This window comes from Limulus polyphemus, unplaced genomic scaffold, assembly GCF_000517525.1.
Source record: "Limulus polyphemus unplaced genomic scaffold, Limulus_polyphemus-2.1.2 Scaffold426, whole genome shotgun sequence".
Classification (NCBI taxonomy): Eukaryota; Metazoa; Arthropoda; class Merostomata; order Xiphosura; family Limulidae; genus Limulus; species Limulus polyphemus.
Window position 1 is genome coordinate 218,721 of NW_013666036.1, and position 14,117 is coordinate 232,837.

Genomic DNA, 14,117 nt, shown 5'->3' on the forward strand with positions numbered 1-14,117 from the left:
ATAAAACAATAAAATTTTAAGTATAAATAGATGTATACTGTAATAAGTTTAAAGCTACTTAGGATAAACAAATGTAGTTTCATGTTACAAGTTGAAGTCATTCTAGAAAGAAAAAAGAGGGTAATTTAGATTTATTTCATTGTTGTTGTTTTTTTTCTTTTTGAGTTGTTACGAGGTTGGTCAAATTGACCAACCACGTATACAGTTATGGTAGAGCAAATAACAGATTAAATATAAAGTTTTACTGAAAACAAACATTCGAAATGTATTTAGGAGGGTTTAGAAATTACGCAAATGAAATTGAGATTTTTGAGATGAAGAAAAGTATTTTTAATCTTAACACGAAATTCACTTTGCACACAGACTAGTCAAAATAATACTTGATATATTCACAGACAAATGTTTGTTTAGTTTCTTAAAAATACTTCACTAAAAATATTATTTTTTTGTATGTGAAAGACTTATAATGTTTACTGAAAGTGTGCCAAATTTTGTGAAGAGTTACACACAATATTAAAAGTTAGTAGCATCAAACTAAAGACTTTAAACAAGTACAAAGAAACCATGTGGCCAGTCAGTTAAAAAACATCCTCAATTCTTCCTTGTGTTAGAATTGTGACATTTGCTCTGTAGATCTTCTCTCTTCTCTAATTTATTTACCACCCTTCCAAGAAGTACAGAATTTAATGTAAATAACTCATTATAATATTGTTATTACTCAGGCAAAGCATAATTTTTATAGCCTGTAATGATTACAGTGCCATAAAGTAGAAAATCAGACCCCACTTGCTATGCCCACCTGTCACCTCCTCTTTTTCACAAATTGCCACAAGTTCTCTCTGACATTTAATACTATATTATTTATAACCAATAAAAAGCCAAAGTTTTAATTCTATCTAGAATTGTCTATTTTGTTTCCAATTCAAACTTTTTCTACAGGAAATGCATCAACAATCTCAGCTGAAAGGTTAATTTAGATTTTTTTTTTGTTGTGGTGGTTACAAGGTCAATCAAATTGACAAACATCATAAAGAGTTAGAGTAGAGAAAATAACAGACAGAATATAATGTTTTACTGGAAAAAAAGTTTGAAATTTATTTATTGACAAATTTAAGATGAAACATGAAAATCATTTTGCACTCAGAGCAGACAAGACTTTGACTCCATATATTCATGTAGAAATTTTAGTCAAAATACTTCATTAAAAACTATGATATATTGTCTACAAAAGATTCTTAATTCTTACTGAAACCTAGAAAGTTACAGTGTGGAAACTATAAAGGTCAATTTGAGATCACAAACTCGGGCAATTGGACCAAACCTGTAGCAAGAGTGTTAATCTTGATGCAGAAAATAATTTAGACTGACCACCTTTACATTGATATCAATGATAGCTTTAAATAGAGTATGTTACTTCTTATTGTAATAAGTACTGTTTATACTTCAGTGGGCTCTAGGAAAGAGTAGCCCAAGTGCACTTAGAGAAACTGTGGTGGAAGTACCTAATGTTACCTGGAATGACATTGGAGGACTTGAGAATGTGAAGAAAGAATTACAAGAGATGATCCAGGTAAGATGTTTTTTATCTTGTTATAGTTTTTTTTCTTTTCTACTGAAAACTTTCAAACTAGTTTTCAAGTTTTATTGTTTGTTTGTTTTTTAGGTAAAAGAAGGAACCATCTTGTTCCATTATTTTCTAAAATGTTTCTATAAGTAATGAACTTTTTTTCTGTATTATTGTTTTTAATTTTAATATCAAACACTTAAAGAGTAAAGAATAAACTATAAAGATTATTTTGCACACACACCTCTAACCTTACCACAGCCTGAAATATGTTATCTTTACAGGTTGGCATTTTATTGGAGGGAAAGTATTAAAGAAGGATGATTGCTAGATAACAGTCATTAACCCTGTTATCTTAATTAACCTTTGGACAGAAACTTGCTATACAAGTCTTTCTTAACTTGCTTGTACTTTAAAGTTTAAATTTTATATGGTGCCAATTTATTTTCTGTCTTTCCTCTTCCAGAATTGATTAGTAAGGACTGAAACAAGTGATTGATATAAACTTCTAGTTTCAATATTTTTGACTTGTATGATATAGTTTTAAGTGAGATTGTTTGACATTGGGTTCAAAATTCCTATGGAGATACCATTAATAAATGCAATATTTTGCAAGATAACTTTGTCAGTTTAGTGAATTTTATTCTTATATTTTTCTTAAAAACTTGCAAAAGATTATTAGGAATGATTTTTTTTAAGTGTTTCTTTTTTCTGCCAACTTTAAACTTTCCTTGTTTTATTCTAAACAGTACCCTGTGGAATTTCCTGATAAGTTCTTAAAGTTTGGTATGACCCCTTCTAAAGGTGTGCTCTTCTATGGTCCACCTGGCTGTGGTAAAACATTACTTGCTAAGGCTATAGCTAATGAATGTCAAGCCAATTTTATTTCTATCAAAGGACCAGAATTGCTTACCATGTGGTTTGGCGAGTCAGAAGCCAATGTCAGGGATGTCTTTGACAAGGTTTGTTTTTAATTAACTTATAATAATTCTGTTATTTAAATAATGATTTTTTTATGAGATAAGGCAATTGATTTCATGCAATCTAATTAAAATTCATACTTTTTTCAATATTGTACACTTTTTTGTGCATTGTAATAGTAAATGGTAAGCAAGATGATTAGCATGAAATTAATATGGTTTTTATAGTGATTTAATTGTGGTTTGTAATAATAATATGTATAGGTATACAAATAGGTTACTCTTTTAAAAATCATTTATCTCTTGAGAAAAAACAACCAACAAAAATAAGTCTTCTGTGTTTGAAAGTTAAGTAATTGAAAAAGTCGTATGTGAATTTCAGAATTACATCTGAAAAACTATTTAACATATACAAAAAATTTACTATGCCATCTTTTATAGCCAAATGATTTATTGTTTAAGTTTATGGGGTACAAATTTCTATGCATCGAGACCAATCTGGTTATTACAAAAGAGAGTCTTAAGACTAATGATTGGTCTTCCATATAGAGCATCCATGACTAACAGGTTTAAATAATATGGAGTTTTAACAATTTATCAAGCCTGTATTTACCAATTCATTTGTATTGCAAAGTATATTACATTATTTAATCCTGACTTGAACTTGTTAACTCCCTCTAGAGAAAGTTTATATTCCTTTTGGCAAAAAAAAAAAACTTTACTTATGTCCACGAAGTAATTCCGTTTTAAGTTCCAACTACTTTTATTATTTGGCTCTGATTATTCTAAACAGAATTCCATTAGATGATTGATTAACTCCCAGTACTGAGTTATTTAGAATAAAAATATCCAATTTTATATATTCTGATTACTTTATGTTTGGTATAACATATCAATAATTATTGTGTATAATTGTTTTTGTATTTGTTGTTTGTTTTTCCAGAGTTACTTATGGCAGTAACTTTATGAATCAATAAAAAAAAAAATCCAATGTCTGTCATGTCACACTTGATTTATCAAAGTAGGAGGAGTCATAAAATCCAAAATGCATTTATCCTGATAGAATAGTTCAATTGCTGTCTGCCCATTATGATTTTAGTGATGGGGGTGCAAGGGAGATGTGGGGGCGTGAAACCTTATAAGTGTAGTTAAGGTTGGTATAATAAGCCTAAAGTAAATACTTAGTGTGGGATCACCTAGCCTAGTGCCAACTGCATAAAATCTATCATGAAAAATAATGATTAGATTTAAATTGTTTCTGAACTAAGCTATTTTCTGTTATATCACCAACATTTTTAATAAAAAACAAACCTCTTTAATAAACGGAGACTAAATTAAAAAATGAACAAACAATTTTCCAAATTTGTTGGCTTTACATTTCATTTTATGCTTTCAATACATAGACTAAAATCAATATTAAGTTATACTTTTTTGCTAAGCAACGTAACATAGAAGCCATTGTTAGAACGTAGTGTTACCAAAACACATTGGCTTTTCTGCATATTAGAAGTTGTTAATGTAACTTATTTTTACCGATAATTATTCTTTGAATATGCCAGGAATTCATTTCATGAATTATCTTAATTTTGATTGGCTCATGAAGGAAAATTACCAATGTTTGACTGCCTCTTTGTTGGTTAGAGTATACTATGGGCTGCAGGTGGTAGTCTTTGCCCCATCATTTTTGACAGACTGTACACTGGTATCTTTAGTATTTTATAGTTACATGCTCAAAATGTGAATGTTTTCTATTACAGGCTCGGGCTGCTGCTCCTTGTGTGCTATTTTTTGATGAATTAGACTCAATTGCTAAAGCCAGAGGAGGAAGTGTTGGAGATGCAGGTTCAGTAGAATTTATATATACTTAACCCTTAAAAAATCAGTAGTTTTGAAGATCGTTAGTGACTATAAATGATAAGCATTTACAGATTCACCATCTGTGTATGTTTTATGAAACATATAGAAACATATTTATAATATAAACTTTCATTATTTATTATTTTTGAACATGTATGCAAACATCTACGTGTATTTCAAGTACGGAACTGCTACAGTCACAAAACAATTGTACATCAAAATTATAAACTGTTGCACATAGATAAATGTAGACTGAATAAAATACACTAAACTGACTATGAAACAAGTACTTAAAAATCCAATTTATTTGCAATGTCTAAAAACTATAGAAATAGTTGAGGGAGACTCTAGCAGCCTTCCCTTGGCCTTTTTAATGGTTAAAGTTTACAATTTTAGGAAAAGCAAAGTATGCTTGGAACATTCAATTTTTAAGGTTTAAATTATGACACAGATGTTTCCCATCTAAATCTTATTAACAGCTGAGGTTAATTATTGTAGTACATTTTAAAAATTTTAGTATCTAGTGTGACATGGATAAAGTTTAGATCATGAATATGAAAAAAGAGTGGGACGTGAATAAGTAAGATTGTGGAAAACCCTGAACTAGATAATTCATTTTTCTATCCCTATAAACATAGACAATGTGGTTGTATACAATGAAACTACTTATAGATAATATAAATAGAATATTGTTTATAAAACTTTTTTTTTATAAAAAGAGAAATGGCACCTGTTTTCAAGTTTGATATAGGCTTAAGTTAATTTATATCATTTTAGTGGTTGTCAATGAAAGTTACTAAGTTTATTTATTTTTTGTCATTTGTGCATCATAATTAAAATTTACCTGTGTGGAATATTAGAATATTTAAAGAAAAAACCTTACATTTGCAGGCTTTCATACAAGAACATAGAGTTGATTACATTGTTAAATGTGGCTATATGGTGTGATGATTCTTGAATAAGTTAACTGCAACTACAGCAAAATCAAACCTTGTTTTTATTGTACATTTTGGTTTTTCTAAACTACCAATAGGGTATGAATATGAATTTTGTTTCCAATCATTTTTTAAATGTTTAGAGATCTAAAAATATATATTAAATTATAAGCTACACAGTAATAATAAAGCCCTTATCTATAGATATTAATAATAAAATTTCAGAATTGGCATTATACAAAAAATTTAGAAATGGTATTAATTCATTTAAATACTACATTTTTGTGAATAATACAAGGCCTTATTACTAATAACATTTTTATGTTTCTTAGGATTTGAATGTAAGAGTATGCAGGCCTTTCTTAAGTTATGTTTTTGTAGACTTGGTGTTTTGATATATAAAACTATTGGAAAGTATTTCTGGAACTTGCAACACATTTTTTTACAGTATGGTGTTGGTTTTGTTTATATAGATTTGTCAGCTTTTATGACTTATAAAAGTAATGTTTAAAAATTTGTTATAGGAGTAAGATTTCATACTGAAGGTATCTTAAAAATTAAGTTTATTTTAAGTATTGCCATAAGTCTTTGTGACATAGCTCTATACATTGAAGACATTTTATTCAATAACAACAAAAAAAGTTCCACCCACTCATTGAAATAAAACTGCTTGAAAACTGTTATTTTGTTTTCTTAGAACAATTTAAAGATCATCAGCGGTATTTTATTTTGAGCAGGTGGTGCTGCAGATAGAGTAATCAATCAGATTCTAACTGAGATGGACGGGATGAGCTCAAAAAAGAATGTTTTTATCATTGGAGCTACGAACAGGTAATCTTCACAAATACACTTATCATTTTTCTTTAACTTTATTGTTTCATTCTTCTGTTCATAATATATAGTATGCTTGGGAAGAAAATACCATAAACTGAAAGTGAAAACTAAAAGGTATAAAACTCATTTTAACCTTGTATGTAAGTGATACGGGAAGGTACTTACTTCTTGGTTTTCACATGCTGCAATTGTACAGAGATACAAATAAGGATATATATATAAATTCAAAACTCTATTTAAAGAAACAAAAAAAACCTTCACACTTTCCGGTCCATATCCAAAAGTCATAATGGAGATTGCCTGTGGTAATAGCACACAGAAGCATTGGGAATATTCTATGTATCAGACAAAATCCAAAAAGCAGATTAGAAACCAGTTAGCAGTCATGGAAAATTCACTAAGGGTACAGAGTTGAGTGCTTACACCCACAACATCTCAACTCTTACTGCCTTTCACTGTCTGCAGCCAGTTGTGGGAAGGCAGTTACCCTTAAGCCAAAAGTAGAAATAAGATAAAAATAAAGCCACCCAAAAATATACATATATATATTTCTATTAAACAATACCTACCATCCTCCACCCTTATAATTCTACTACATATTGCTCCCAACCACCACCCTTTTTAAAAAATGACTTATTTTTTATAAAAGATCTTAAAATGAACTACAAGACTTACCTTAAGTAGTTCATATTGTCACATTATTCCAGTATAGCACGGGATAGCTGAGACAAGCCCAGCTACTTGAAGTTAGTCTTTCCAGTCCCGGCTATACTGAATATATTTAACTTAAATATTATAGATAGCTAACTACCTGTAGTGACAAAAAGGTTTTTTCCTCATTGAATATTTATCTAATAAAATATTTTGAAATTTATTATAAAAACTTGCAAAAAACTTTTTTTATTTGCCAGTGAAGGTGACCTAAAATTATCCCTTATGGTTCCTAACACAAGGTAGAAGAAGGCGACCTAACATCATCCCTGATGGTTCCTAACACGAGGTAGAAGAAGGCGACCTAACATCAAACAGTAAGTTTTTATAGATAATGTTATATTATTTATAACTAAATTAGAAATGATGGATATAAACTTTTTAATTGAGATGTAATGATGCCTTTTAGCATCATACAAGGAACCACACTATTGGGGTGGGTAGACCAAGGATGGGAAAATATATGCTCTTCTCTTATCAAAAATATTTAGTTGTACTTTAAAATTTACTGATTTGATTTTCTAATCTAAATAACTAGCATATACATTATTATTATTACTTTTCTTTTGTTTCAAGTTCTTGATTTTGAACTGTTTATAATAACAGCAAGTTTTATGGATAATGTTATATTATTCATAACTAAATTAGGAAATAATAGATATAAATACTGACAAATAAAATGTTTTTGGCAAGTATTTATAATGAATTTCAAAATATTTTATTAGATAAATATTCAATGAGGAAAAAAACCTTTTTTGTCACTAGAGATAGTTAGTTACCTTTAATATTTAAGTTAAATATATTCAGTATAGCTGGGACTGGAAAGACTTACTTCAAGTAACTGGACTTGTCTCAGCTCTCCTGTGCTGTACTTGAATAATGTGACAATATGAACTACTTAAGGTAAGTCTTGTAGTTCTTTTTAAGATTTTTTATAATAAATAAGTCATTTTTAGAAAAGGGTGGAGGTTAGGAGTAACATGTAGTAGAATTACCTTGGTGGTATTTATTCTACTTTAAGAATTTCTTAGAACTTTTAAGGATAACTGCCTTCCCACAACTGGCTGTAGACAGTGAAAGGCAGTAAGAGTTGAGATGTTGTGGGAGTAAGCACTCAACGCTATACCCTTAATGAATTTTCCATGACTGCTAACAGGTCTCTAATCTGTTTTTGGATTTTATCTGGTAGATGGGATATACCCAATGCTTTTGGGTGCTATTACCACCGGCAATCTACATTATTACTTGTGGATAATGACTGGAAAGTGCAAAGGTTTTTTGTTTGTTTAAATAGAGTTTTGAATTTATATTAAGTTCATTATTGTTTTATAGTGCTGATTTTGATCACCTGTTGACAATTAATGTAATTGATATAATAGTTTTGAAGCTATACCTCTTATGTGTATACAGGACTCCAGTAATAAGAATCATAGGTTTTTTAAATTGTATTTAGAGTTATTGCAGGATAAATCCTTGATAAAGTAAAAATCTACCAGAATTAGATGTTTGTATAAGAAAAAATATAAATTTGAAATTTAGTGCACTATTTTTGTTATTATAGGCTATTTATTTGCTAATGAAATAAAAGAAAAGAGAAAGAAGTTTAAGATCAAATCCATGGAAAAATTTCTTTTACAGACCTGATATCATTGACCCTGCCATACTCCGTCCTGGACGGCTCGATCAACTTATTTATATTCCACTGCCTGATGATAAATCCCGAGAGAGCATTCTTAAGGCCAATCTAAGAAAGTCACCTGTTGCTAAGGTGCAGTAACTCTTGAATATTTTGTTTGTAGAATAGTGTAATATTATATACACAAATACAAAATTAGTTCATAGTCTCTTAAGTTTCTTGAGAAGTTAAAACGTTATACCCTAGTGCCAATGGCATTGGTTTCAGTTACATATGTCAGTATTTTATTGAGTATATTACAGGTAATATCTTGGGATTTGTTATTATATAGAATAACTGCAAGCTAATCATTGTTATTATTAAGAAGAGAGTATTTATTAAATGAAAATAAAAATTGTTTACAATTTTGCTTATATCAGAGATCTTTTGCCACCAGCAGAAGGTCTCATTCTGTTGTTGACTCTCAATATTCTGTTAATGACACCCTATTTCTGAGAGTACCATTTGGTCTTGTGGTAGAGATCTGGGTTTCAGAAATGATGAGTTGGTTCAAATCTGTGAAATACCACAAACTGTTCCTCACACATTAAGCTGTGGGTGTGTTATAAAAGTGACAGTCAATCCCTTAGGGGTGGTGGTAGTGGACTGTTGCTGACTGGCTGTTTTCCCTTTCATCAGTAGTTCAAAATTAGGAATGGTGGCAGATAGCCTCAGTAGCTTTTTCCTAAACACAAATACCCACTTTTTAAAAAAAATCTTGTCAACTAGTGTGTTCTCCGTAAAGTAACATGAACATTAATTCAGTGACTTGTTGAAAGCTTCTTTTTAGCCATTAAAGTTAACCCTATCACTATGGGTATACTTTTCTGCACATGACACAAGGTTTCAGTGTCTTACATTAAAAATATTATAAAACTACTTTTTGTTTATGTCATACCAATTAGAATAGTATGATTAGGTAAAATGAATGATAATAATATTATAATAAAAATGTTTCATGAGGCACACATGCAAGCAGTTCGTAATAACTTGTGGGTAATTTAATTAATTAGCGTAACATGAGCTGCATATTCCCTTAATGGTTTACAACTTATAAAGGCACAGATAGTAGTTAGACACGGTTCAAATGGTAGTAAAACAATAAAATTTAATTATAAATAGATGTATACTGTTACAAACTAAAAAAATATGATTTTTTGTATGTGAAAGACTTGTAATATTAACTGAAAGACTGCCAAATGTTGTGAAGATGTACACACTATATTGAAAGGTAGAAGTATTAAATCTATAAAGACTTTAAATAAGTACAAAGAGGTCACATGGTCAGTCAAATTGACTGAGCCAGTGTTAAGAGAATTAATTAATAATTACACATGTCTGTGATTGTTTTATTGTCTTGAAATTTTTACATGTTCTACAGTAATTCCTGTACGCTGAATCCGAAAATATCCATTTTTCTCCATCACGTACAAATTTTTCACAAAATGTCATATGTACTTTTACATAAGTGAATCGTTTTCATTGAAATTGGGTAACATTTTGTTATGCTTAAAATGTTGACAACCACTGGCTATAGATATCTCTAGGACAATTGCGACGTGAGAGTCTTTTCAATTGTTCTAGAACCCACGAGAGACACACCACTAGTATATAAATGGTTAACAGGCCACATAATATGTCATTTCTGGATAGTATTTTTTCTTTTCAATATTATTTATTCAGTGCTATGGCAACAAAAGGTCATGTAAATGTGTTGTAAAGAAACAAAGGAAAAACATTACAGAATTTGTGAAACAAGCATATTATGTGTATTTTGGAATAAAACTTGGGGACCAAGACAAATCATAAGCTCTGCACAAAGTTTACACTTTTTGTGTTGAAGAGTTGAGACAATGGACTAAAGGTAAGAAAAAGTCTTTGCCTTTTGGAATTCCAGTGGTCAGGCATGAGTCAAGAAACCATGGAGATGACTGCTATTTTTTCTCATTTAACATGCAAAGCTACAAAATTCAAAATAAAAAGGAAATTTCTTATCCAAACCTTCAATCTGAGACTCTTGATACAGTTTCATCTGATGTCAATAGAAATGATGATAGGGATTGTTTTCAACCTGAAACATCTGGAAAGGTTTCATCAAGATATCAGGGAAATGGAGAGGATGTATCAGGGAAGATGAAACATCAGTATGATGGCTGATTATTGCTGATCATTGAAACGAGATGCTCCAGCTGCAATACATAGAAGAAAGACCACAACACGTAGTTTTGAGAATAAAAAGACATAGATTTCACAAAAAAAATCAGGATGAATAAGGATGCATATTTGTTTGACATCAATGTTCTTCTTTTTTCTTCAGTTTGTATTTTTGTTAACAAACATAATAATAAATAATGTTCATTGTAATAAACAAAATAATAATTTGCTCTAAGTAAGGTTTTCTTCCCAATTTGTGATAGAGAAAAAAGAATATTATTTTCAAAATCTGCATAGCTGAATTACAGAAAATCCGTTATTAAAACCAAAACAACTTTAATGAAGTTTAAATTTGCAGGTCTGTATTATTTTATTGTGGAGACACTTACATTGTATATACTGTTTTGTTTTTCCTTTATTTAAATATAATGTGTTTTCACTGTAGGATGTAGACTTGTGTTATATAGCCAGAGTCACGCAGGGATTTAGTGGTGCTGACCTTACAGAGATCTGTCAGCGGGCTTGCAAGCTGGCCATAAGAGAATCAATTGAAATTGAGATTCGAAAGGAAAAAGAAAAGGCACAAAATCCTTCAGCCATGGTAACATTGTTAAGCATTATTAGTCCTAATATATATATGCTGCAAAATTAGTTTGTTGTTTTTGTATAATATCTTATTTTGTTGTAGTGGCATGAAAATTAGGTACATAAATCAGTGATGAATTTACATTTTTTGTCATTTAGTTTGATGTGAAGTTTAACATGAAACTTGGTGCTAAATTTCTCTTGACAGACACAAGAATCACTTGGTTTGTTGCATTAATAAGGTTATAAAATACATTTTATTTTTATACATTTGATGAATGAATATTGCTACATAAATTTCAATGCTATAATTATACAAGTAAATTAATATTGATGGGAGACGTGTATAATATAAACTTAGTTTGTGGGTCTAATAAATTTATCACTAATTAACTAAGAATATCCTGAGCATTTACTCTTAAGACCACCCTCTTTTTTAAAGTTTAAGCCATTTTTGATGTATGTTGACAATTTTATTTTCAGTGATCGATTGTAAGTAGTATAAAAATGTTTCCATTACATAAATGAACTTCTATAAAAATGAAGTACTTAATGAAAATTTTAAGTCATGTTATATTTTTACTTTAGGATATAAGCAGTTCAAAGCTTTTGTTTTTGTGTTATACCTATAGTGAGTATCAGGCTGGTTTCTGAGTATTCATTTAGTGGTTTCATTTGATGCTCCTGTAGCGAGTCTGAAACTGTTGTTAGAACTTGTTTTTTTTTCTTTTGTCAGTAAACTGCTTAACTGGTCAAATTAGCTGCGTTTGTAAATCATGTGACAAAATTACCTTAACATGTCCACATATATAAAACAATTTTATTTCAGGATGTTTGCCCATAATATTTCATATACTATAGTACAGCTCCACATGTTGTGGACATTTAAATTTCTACATGCTGGTTATGTTGTAGAAAGTAATATTTGTTTTTGTGTACTTTTTATTTTGTAGGATATAGAAGAAAATGATCCTGTCCCAGATATTCGTAAAGAACACTTTGAAGAAGCCATGAAATTTGCTCGTCGCTCTGTCAGTGATAATGACATAAGAAAATATGAGATGTTTTCCCAGACTTTGCAACAAAGCAGAGGTTTTGGAACAAATTTCAGGCAAGTATCTTGATTTTCTTAGTTTTCTCCTTCTAGATTTGTACAGTGCTAAAGAAAATGCTTGTTTATTGTATATCTTTGTAAGAATTCTCTTATCTGCTGTATAAGAGATATTGAGATATTAGTAGTTAAAAATATAAAACTTGAGTTTTTATTCCTTTCAAATAAGCAAGTCAGTTGAGCTGTAAGGTCAGAGATAAATTACAAACATAGTGGGTCAGTTGGATCAGAACATTTGTCTGGTCAGTGGGGTCATGACATAAAACCTCATTCAGTCTCAGTTTGTAGTTGTTCAGAAACATTCATAACTACAGACAACTATGACACAATATTGAATGGTTTAGTTTTTTTTTCTCTCTCTCTCTTAGATTCCCCAGTGGTCAGAACTCTGGGCCAGGTGGACCACGTGGTAGTAGTGCTGATCAAGGCAACTTTCAAGACGATGGAGAAGATGATGATCTCTACAGTTAACTTATAACTTAAGTATATACCCACTAAATGTTTCTTAAGAAGTAACTTGAGTTAGGACCAAGGTGGATTAAAAGCTGATACGAGATTTTAAATATTTGTTCAAGGTCTTCTATTCCAAAAAAGGAAGCAAACTGACTCAAAATTTGTTTTGATTGATATAATCTGTATTTTGAATTAAAATCTCTGTCAATGTTTGAAACACACTTTTTTTACTCTCTGAAAAGTATAATTTAAAATGTTTAGAAGTTGTTTACCCCCATAATCCTGAGCCCAAAATATTAAGCAAGATCTTGTCAAAAAAAGTTGTGTATAACTTCATTTCAAAATAAAAAAATTATTGAAATATATAAATATCTTTGTTCTTTTTTCTGAAAAGGCTGATTGATACACATGAATAACTAACTTAAGATACACCATTTAGTCACTGTGGCTATAGTCTGTGTACATAGTAAAAGTTTTCATATTAGGCTTATTTCAATTCCATTTATTGAGAATTCAGGTACTCAGATATAATGATACATAACATATTATTAAAGGTTTTTTCATTATAAACAAATAAAAGTGTTTTATTTTATAGCAACTGATTTAGGATACATTCATGTCAGAGTATTTACTTTACCAGTGCATAAAATGTTATTACCTTGTGTGAAAAATAATACTATCTTTTGCTATTTTTACAAATTCTGGTAGAACAACCAAAAAGCTTTGGGTTTACTTTGATACATAAAACTTGTGGCTAAATAGGATATAAAGTTCTTAAGTATTAAGAGGAAGTTGTTATCATTCTGGTTAGTACACTCTGTACTTACAACACCACATTTAGAAAAACACCAAGATTCTTTGAATTGTAAAATAATGATAAGGTCCAAATTATGATAAACTGAATATAAAATTTTCAAATTGTAGTGAATTAAGAAACAAAAACTCATCCATTACTAAAAATATTTTTTTTAATATTTGAATTTTCTAAATATGCCTGTTTAAATTTGAAGCTTTATTGAAATTTAAAATAACTAGTTACTTTATAAACTTAGGATTAAATTAGACTTCTGTGTAAAATAAAATAAATAAGACCTCAAGCTAGTTACCTTATCAAGAATCAGAGCAAATTATACTTAGAGCAAAATTAAAATTCAACCTGGTAATGAGTATAGCAAATTGAATATATTTTTCTTATATTCTTTCTTACAAAGATTAGAATGTGTTGTTTCATCAATTGGGCCCCCTCCTATTAAAGATAGTTTTAGTTGTAAACCCAACATTATCTCACATGGTTCAGCTACCTTAGGAACTTTAGGTT

At 29.8% G+C, this 14,117-nt stretch overlaps 1 protein-coding gene across 1 annotated transcript in view; it reads left to right on the forward strand.

Annotated features, from left to right (window-relative positions):
• LOC106458185 (transitional endoplasmic reticulum ATPase-like) overlaps positions 1–13,160 on the forward strand; it is a 34,208-nt gene extending 21,048 nt beyond the window's left edge. The window contains exons 12-19 of the mRNA XM_013917655.2: positions 1,448–1,570; positions 2,314–2,526; positions 4,242–4,326; positions 6,014–6,107; positions 8,460–8,589; positions 11,096–11,251; positions 12,189–12,346; positions 12,715–13,160. Coding sequence (XP_013773109.1) covers positions 1,448–1,570; positions 2,314–2,526; positions 4,242–4,326; positions 6,014–6,107; positions 8,460–8,589; positions 11,096–11,251; positions 12,189–12,346; positions 12,715–12,817 — 1,062 coding nt within the window. The 3' untranslated portion in view covers positions 12,818–13,160. The remainder of the gene's footprint in view (positions 1–1,447; positions 1,571–2,313; positions 2,527–4,241; positions 4,327–6,013; positions 6,108–8,459; positions 8,590–11,095; positions 11,252–12,188; positions 12,347–12,714) is intronic.
• The last annotated feature ends 957 nt before the right edge of the window (positions 13,161–14,117 follow it).